Source organism: Merops nubicus, unplaced genomic scaffold (genome assembly GCF_000691845.1).
Source record: "Merops nubicus isolate BGI_N331 unplaced genomic scaffold, ASM69184v1 scaffold15730, whole genome shotgun sequence".
NCBI classification, from domain to species: domain Eukaryota; kingdom Metazoa; phylum Chordata; class Aves; order Coraciiformes; family Meropidae; genus Merops; species Merops nubicus.
Genome location: NW_008585037.1, coordinates 5,323 through 14,054, shown reverse-complemented (window position 1 = coordinate 14,054; position 8,732 = coordinate 5,323). Strand labels below are relative to the sequence as shown.

The 8,732-nt window shown below is 37.2% G+C and overlaps 1 protein-coding gene across 1 annotated transcript in view; it reads right to left on the bottom strand.

Annotated features, from left to right (window-relative positions):
• Positions 1–7,237, bottom strand: part of LOC103778757 (RCC1 and BTB domain-containing protein 2-like) — a 9,453-nt gene extending 2,216 nt beyond the window's left edge. Inside the window, exons 1-5 of the mRNA XM_008946371.1 lie at positions 7,190–7,237; positions 4,135–4,293; positions 3,496–3,646; positions 1,483–1,649; positions 1,061–1,219 (exon numbers count right to left, since the gene is read on the bottom strand). Coding sequence (XP_008944619.1) covers positions 1,061–1,219; positions 1,483–1,649; positions 3,496–3,646; positions 4,135–4,293; positions 7,190–7,231 — 678 coding nt within the window. The 5' untranslated portion in view covers positions 7,232–7,237. The remainder of the gene's footprint in view (positions 1–1,060; positions 1,220–1,482; positions 1,650–3,495; positions 3,647–4,134; positions 4,294–7,189) is intronic.
• Between the last annotated feature and the right edge of the window lie 1,495 nt (positions 7,238–8,732).

The following is an 8,732-nucleotide window of genomic DNA, read 5'->3' as shown; positions in this document are numbered from 1 at the left end:
GGAACACTTCCCTTTCTCAAAGCCCTAATTTCTTGTTCAAAAATCCTTGAGCAGAAAACACACAAAACCAAATATAAACTGAAAGCTGCACACAACGGTTTGAGCAGGCTGCTAAGGTAAGAGAAAGGGAAAACACTGTGCTCTGATGATTTCAGTGACATATGTTCTCCTGTGAACAGTCAATAGCTACTGAAATGTTTGGGGTGATGGAGCTAGAGAGGATGTAGGCTGCCCAAAAATCTTCAGCTTATATGAACTAAACCAAGAACACTACAACCTCTTCATATCTTTGCAGTGAGGATAAAAAAGTATGAGAAAGATCCAAGGGATGCTTTAATTTTTGCTAGAATGTAACACCAGCTCTAAAAAAATCAGTAAATTGATGATACAAACAATTTAGTTTTACACATGAGAAAATGAAGCTAGCATGAAATGTCAAGTGTACACATATTGGTTTGATATGATTTAACCCCAAAATTTAGAAAAAAAAATTCCTTACCTTCAAAATTTTACTTCAGAACTGTATTTTCAAGTAAATTTGAAATGTGGCACTTGAATGCATGAAATGTCAAGTGTACACATATTGGTTTGATATGATTTAACCCCAAAATTTAGAAAAAAAAAAACTCCTTACCTTCAAAATGCTTTTTTTTTACTTCAGAACTGTATTTGATATGTGACACTTGAATTCCTTCAACTCAAAGCCAACTTCAATAGTTGATAAAAAGTAACAGCTGCTAAATTTTATAATCTCATAAACCAAAAAGCCATAAACCAAATGCTAGTGAAAAAATTTCCCCTGTTTCACTCTATCTCCTTTCTACAGAAGAAACCATGATCAGCATGGACACAAAGAAGTGCTTAAGTGAGATCAGAATGCCCTGGACAATTTATGACAAAGGTTTTTATAAGCAGTATGAGCTAGTACATCTGAGGCAGTCTGGAGAGGTATACTTCTCTTCTGAGCAGGAGCTCATTACTGCCAGCTATGAAATGATCTACATCCCATGATATCACATAAAATAAATTTCAGGCAGAAAATTCACTGAAAATGTCTTACCTCTCCATTTTCCACCACAGCCATAGAGCACATCTGTCCACAAGCTATATTAACCACTATTTTATTTTGCAGGCAGCTGGTAACTCTTCTAGGAATTGGTTGATTGGCTGTTGAACCTGATCCAACTTGGCCAGAGTTATTATAACCCCATGTGTATACCTGTTGTAAGAGAATTGCCATAAAAGGCTTAAAAACAGTTCAAAGTATATATTCAAGAAAAAATAGTTATATGCATAAAAAAACACATTTTGAGAAGTGGATGTAGGAAGATCTAGGAAGACACAGGTTTACAATTTAACTTTCTATCACAAATATGCAACTCATAATACTTCTATATTCCATTCTTTTATGTTCCTTCAATAGGAAGCTCACCTTTGTAAGATGTAACAGAGAAAAGAGGGATTTATTCCAGCTATTCTCACCTCTCCATCAGATGTTAGCACCATAGAATGATGAGAGCCACAGGCAACTTCAATGACTTTCTTGTTCACCAAGTTAGTGGAGACTTGACAGGGAATGAAACCATGATTTGTTGTACCATTGCCCAGCTGACTATAAGCATTATGGCCCCACGTATACACTTCTCCTTCTATAATAAAAGACAAAGTTATTTTAAAATATCTATTTTTCCAGTGAGCACACAACACAAAATTACAAACTGAAGAGTGAAATCCAATAATAATATCCATTTTAAAGTGTACATATGTATATGTCCTTTGGGGCTCTTAAGCAGGTGGATGTACAAAAGGTACTTTTACATAGTCTTGACCACAAATCCAAAAGGAGAGTATCACCACAGTCTGAATAAAGGAAACTGTCTAGCTAAAAGAAAGGAGATAGTGCAACACAGGAGAGAAAAGGCTGAAATGACAGTCAGCAGTCCTCAGTTCAATTTCTTGTTACTGACAATCAGAATTCCTAGCCTTTGTCCTGGCACTGTTTCCTGCTTTGGAAAATCAAAACAGCAAGTTTTCATTCCTTTACAATATACGTAAAGGAATATATAAAAGAAATATATTCCTTTATAATATGAAGGTGCTTGCAAGAAAAACTTATTATTACTTTTTAATAAACACACTTTTACTTACTTTCTATTTCAACATGCTATTCATGTCCTGTACTTTGAGAAACATGCTAGTAACATTAAGAGTGCAAGATATGTCTGACTGGGTTAGATCTAGGGTCCACCTAGTGCAGGATTCTGCCTCCCACTGGCAACAGCAAAAAGGTGCCATTGAAGGGAAACAAGCCTGGGGACCTTTTGGAGGCCATAAGTATTTACAACCCCTAGAGTACAGATATTACCAGGTACTTTAATGTACATATATTGGCTGGTTATCCACAAAGCTACCACCTTTTTGTACTCCTTTCATCTGTTTCAAATCCTTTAATTACAGTAGTGCAGGACTTGATGTCCCTCTTATATCTTGACTGATGAATAGCTGTCCCACATTCATCTGGTCTGTTATCATCATCATCATCATCATTTTCTAAACCTAAATTATGCTGCTGTTGTAGGAGAGCCAGGTTTGACACACGACCCCATCATCATCACCAAACTCCTTCTCCCCAAGAAGGGCTCCCTCAGAACTACACAGGCAATATGTGCTACAGTCAATCAATATTTCTCTACAATACCACTTTAAATCTAATTACTGTGTCCCATCAGAAGCAAACAACCTTTTCTACCTTTCACTGACTTGAGAATACAAGCCCCAGTAAACAGCCACACAGAAACATATAAGATAAAATGCAAATTATAGTAATTAACACAAGAAGTGTGAAATACATAATGGCTGTCTCAAAGGTAGGTTAAAAGAGGCTGTGCTGAAGGGAGGTTATTCACAGGAATGGAATGAAGAGGACCCTTGAAGGATCAAGAATCACTGAGAAAGAGAGACAAGTGTTAACACCACCAGTCAGGCTCTACCAGGACCTCACTGGGAGCACAGTATTAGTCATCTGTCTTTGAGAACAATGTCCTTAATTAGGAACAGAAGGGTTGCTAGCATGATGTGGATAATGGAGTGACAAAAGGCTGAGAAGCAATATAACTGGTCTTGAAAGCACATCCAAAAGTAGGTACAGGAGAGAAAAGGGATTTAATCTGAAGGATGACACTGGCACCAGAGCACATGTGTGTAACGTAGCCACTGCTGCATGTCAAAAGCAATCAGAAGGTCCAAATCTAACTGCACATTGGGAAAAAAAACAACTTCCAAAAAGCAGGAACAAGATCAAAGCAGAGCTTGAAAAGCTCTAGAGAACTAGCTATGAACAGAGCTAGTTGACATGTCCTATTTACCACTGAAAATACGTTGGGTAGCCCAGAAGGTCTGTCCCAATTCTCTCAAGTTACCAGCACAGACCTTTCTCACCTGCTGGCCTCACCAAAGTGGACTATCTGAAAAAGCAATATTCAGAGCATACTTTACCTTCTGTAGCAAGAACAACATGAGGGCCACTCCCATAACTCAGACAGGCTATCTTTTTGCCACACAGAGAATCTAACCTCCTTGGTTCAATAGTGCTCTGCATGTCACCTGTTCCCAAACAGCCACTGCAGTTCACACCAAGCACAAAAACCTGTTAGAAAAGAATCACAGAACCATAATTTGGATTGGAAGAGAGGAGGATCTCCTCCACAGGTCAGCTGGTCCCACCTCCTGTTCAGCAAAGGTCTAAATAGTTCCATTGACTCAAGGTCACACCCAGTCCAGCCTTGAACACCTCCAAGGAAAAGATCTCACAACTCCTCCAGAATGTAGCCACTCTGATAGTCATTTTTTTTCCTAATACTGAATCAGAATTTTCCATCTTCCAGCTTGTGTCCATTGCCTCTCATCCTATCACTCTGCACCTTCAGGACATGTCTAACTCCATCTTTTCTCCATCCACTGACTGTGGTAGGAAGCCATTAATTTTAACTGAACATGTTTTCAGAACCATTGAAATAGTCAGGTATTTTTGCATGCAGTTTTTTCTAAGGATACCATCCTAGTAGTGGCTTTCAGAATAACTTGATACATAAATGACTAAATGTGTGATGTTCATACACACTTCTGGCCAATTACCTCATCATTTTCAGTTGCATACAACACTTCATTGCCAGCACTGCCAAACACACAGGCCTGACGAATTAACTTGAGTTCTTCTTGGGAACAGAGAGAAAAAATTGGCCATTTCCCAACATCCAGCATCTTCAGGGCTGACAATAACGTTGCCTCCAAGACCTGATATTATAAAAAAAATGATGTTAAGTGCCTAGACAGAGAGAAATGCCTATCTTTCCACAGTAAAAGGAAAAATTTAGAGAAACATTACCCTCTCCTTTTTGAAACACAAACCAGTGTTCTAATTCTAGAACAATACTTGGAGGGAAACCATTAAAATTAACAAGTAAAATAGATTGTGATCCAGAAAGAAAGGATCTATATGCATGGGGAGATTAGTCCAAGAAGTTAAATGGTGAAGTTGTTTCTTCACTATATCCACAGAACATTAACTGCTAATATAATAAATCTCTTGATTGTATTATAAAAGTATGAAGTATAAATTCAAAACCTGAAAATACTTTGTGTCCTTAACTCTAGTGTTAAAATTGCTGGTAAAAGAAGAAACCATAAAAAATTCTGCCCAAGAACATACTTATCTTTGAAAAGTACACACTTTTGGTTGCACACATTGCAAAGGGAACCCTGAGAACCTTGAAAAACCTTTTGCTTTCTCTTTTACTTCTGAAATTTACTTCTGTGTTTCAACAATTATTGAATCTTTGGGAACTTCCTAAGAATATTTGTAAGTAATTGTATTTTATATAAGTTGTATTTTATTGTATTTGATGTAAGTAGACATATAATAAAAGAAAATATATAACTGAACACTTTCCAGCTTATCCAAGGACAAATGACAAGTTTATAGTTGAAGGAAAAGAATCACAAGGTCTCTCCAGAAATTAAAACTAGTCCAGATAATGTCTGAATCTCACCAATTTCTACTGCTTCAGCATAGCAGAAATCAGAAAAATGTTGCAGCATCAAAATTTATTGCAAACTTTGCAGGGAGCATGCATCAGATTTTCTCTACTGGAATTAAAAAAGGCTATGGACATGAAAGAAAAGCAGCATCACTTGCCAGATCAGCAGGGGACTAAGGACACATTTTGCCTATCTCAGGCATTATGTAGTTCACCACATCACAGTGGGGACTGCATCATTAGTTTACTCCTAGCAAGTAGCAAATGATCTGTCACAGAACAGGGTTTTGTCCTACCTCTGACTGAAACAAAGCTGTGAGTAAATTCCAGTTGGAAGTCTGAGGCAGGTGATGTCAAGGGATATTGCTTTTTTCATTAGTACCATGGCTATGAAAAAACGTACACAGAAACACAGCTAACATTTGAAACCACACAAATACACCCTAAATTAATCCTGAAATAAAATTTTTAAACAAGTAGCAGTTAATCACATATTTCTTTACAATCTACTTCTGAGGAAAGGAGGGTTGGGCATCTTCAGCACGGAAAAGCTGCAGCTTTGGCCTCACTAGTTCTTATCCCATCTCCTCACATCAAGGACTGACCCATTTCAGCCAAACTTGCAAGTGAAAGGGAATTAAGATTCCACTGACAGCATCCATTTGGCAGAGGCAGCTGGAGAATCAATGCTAGGAAATAAGCAAGCAAGTAGGTCCAAGCTAGTCCTAGCAAATGCTGTGCTTCACAACAAATAGCAGGGTTGGAGGAGATGGAGGACATGACTCCATATGGGGTTGGGTTTCGTTCATCTGCTCTCCACAGAACAATTAATTTCATGTCAAGAAGTTAGCAGCCATTCTGTGGAGGGTTTTAGGCACTTCTGAAATATGATAATGAACACTGAAAGCACCACAGACTGCTTTTCCAACTGCATCAACAAAACTGCACTTCTGCTCAAGACTGGTGAAGCCTGAGGTACAGAAGGACAGTCAGAGCATTCATCCTTCAGTTGTACAGATTCCCTCACTGGAATAACATATTGATTTGTTTCTAAATGTAAGCTCTAAATTCCAAGTGGGTCAGAATTAATTCACCTTAAATAAATACAGATTATTTTTCTTCTGCAACCTCCTTCTACAAATCACTCATGTTATCCCTCATAATTAACAGGTTAAAAAAAAACCCAATAGCTTTTCTTAACACTTAAGTAATACACTGAAGACAAAAACCTGAAAATGCTACTATAAAATGTAGTTTCCACCCAAGGAAACACTTAGGATACAGATTTATTTTTTTTTAAACAAAAGAAATAACAAACTTTATCAGACTGAGAAAAATAACTATAATCTAAATTCTATCTCTGGTGCTACATTCAACTCAGTAAGAAATAACTATAATCTAAATTCTATCTCTGGAATATGAGCTACATTCAACTCAGTAAGAGATATGCTCTCACCTTTCAAGATTTTCTCCCTTCCCACACTTCTCCATTATATTTTGTCCATAAAACATGAAAAACAGCCTGAACTATCAGCTTGCCAATATTTATGTCCCAAAGGGGATCAGTTCCCTCATCATACTGTACAGTCATGAAAGACAGAGTTAGAACAAGTTTGAGATTTCATATGGTCCAAGTACCTGTCCCAAAGGTGTAACATTTATGTCTCAAGAATTCCTGAAACTTCTGCACTACATTTGACCTTAGCAATCAGTTTGAAAGCTGGTTATTCAGTTTTATTTGTCATACAGATCCCCTTAAAAGGCATCATCATTAAGCTCAACATCTGAAAGAAAATTAGAAAGAAAAATGGGAGGAAGTTTTTGCCTCAAATTATGCTACAGAAGTTAATTCTAACAAGTTTTTTTTGTTGAACCATTAGGCTGGAAGATGTAACTTTAGGACTTGTTACTAAATTAAACCAGCCCTGTCAGCCAAAGGAGCAATTCACCCAAATGAAAATGAACACACTGTTCTTCTAATATTTTATGTGGATAACATAAGTAACATTTCTTTTGTTAGTGTCATTTTTCTATCTACAGCCTTGGTTTTCTTTTACCTTACTAGCATGGACTAAGCTACTGCTAAATGGAATCAAGCTTCCTCCTTTTGAGTAGAGCAGTACAGAATCCTCAGCACAAATTCACACTCTGACCTTGACACTGACTCCTTGAGAAGGAGGAGATTCATCCTCCATATGGATTTGTGCTTGTGTCCCCCTGCAGAGAGAGAACTGTGGTTAAAATCACTGTATCATACTGCTGCAACAAGGGAACTACAGACACTTTATATAAAGCCAGAAATATTTGCTTCTATGGGGTGAGAAAACAAGAAGCACAAATTTTGGTTTCAAAAAAGTTACACCTTCTGCATTCTCACCTAAAGTAATAATTAATGGATTAAATATTTAAAAAAAAAAAAAAAAAAGCAGTAAAATTAATCAGATTGTGATTGGAAAGGGAGAACTTTTATTAAACACAACACCCCAATGTCCTTTTAGTGCAGTAAAAATAAATTTAGAACCTTGTTGGAATAACTTTTCAAGACATTGCTCTCAGCAAAGAAAAAGCACCAGTGTCAGAAAAGCACTTGGGTCCTTTCAGGTTTACTGAGAACTGTTAAAATAGTCCCTCTGCTTCAGAAAATATTGCCAACCCTCTAAATTACTTGTATCATTTCTATGACATGCCTTGGCAGTAGAAATAGGTTTTCAGATTGGATGTTTCTGCAGAAATAAATAAGCTGAACTCCACTATCTTTAATTATTTCCTAACATAAAGCCATGCAACTCCATTTTCAGTAAAAGCACAAAAATGAGCAAGCAGCTCTGAAGCTGGGCATGCTTCTTTTACTCAGAGAGTGAGAAAGTTGCACCCATCATTTTCTTTGAGGTACCTTGGTTCAGACAATGTTAAAAATCTCCTTCCTTGGCACATAAAAGTAATGTCTAAAATTCTGACTACAGGCAGAACAACATCAAACAAATAAGAGGCTACTAATTTGTTTAGCTACTTTTCAGAAGAATACCAGACTAAAAGGGGTATCAAATGTAGCTTTAAAAAACAACCCAACATTAATAAACCTGCCTAACCTGTGAGACTTCATGACATCAGACCTAGGCAAAGGGCACAGAATAGATGAAATTCATATTATTTAAATATGATAAATGTTAATGATTTAACAAATACAATTTACCAAATAAACAAAAATTATATTTATTTACTTAAGTTAAAAAATGAGTAATTGCTGCAGCTCAGCTATACTGAATATGCACGAGCCCCACAAATCTACACACACAATGTGTTTGATATGCTTAGTTTGAGACATTAAATGACAAATTTAACTGATGTGTTAAAGTCCAGCAACTCTCTTGTCCACGTTGACATTGAGCTGAAGGCTCAAACACACAACCAGACTGAAATAACATAATCTATGTTCCCTTTCAACAAGGAAAGATTAAAGGGACAATTCAGCTGCCAGCATGTCAGCACCTACTGCTGTTGGAGATGGCCCTGGGGATCCCCAACACCAAACGGTGCTGGCAGACACTACAGGACCTACAAAATAGCCACAGCATGCTGGGGCAGCAGCTCAGAACTACATAGCACTAGATAGACTTGATGATCTTGGAGGTCCCTTCCACCCTAAAGGATTCTATGATTCTATGGGCAACTTGTGAAGCTCTTGCTGTTAAACTA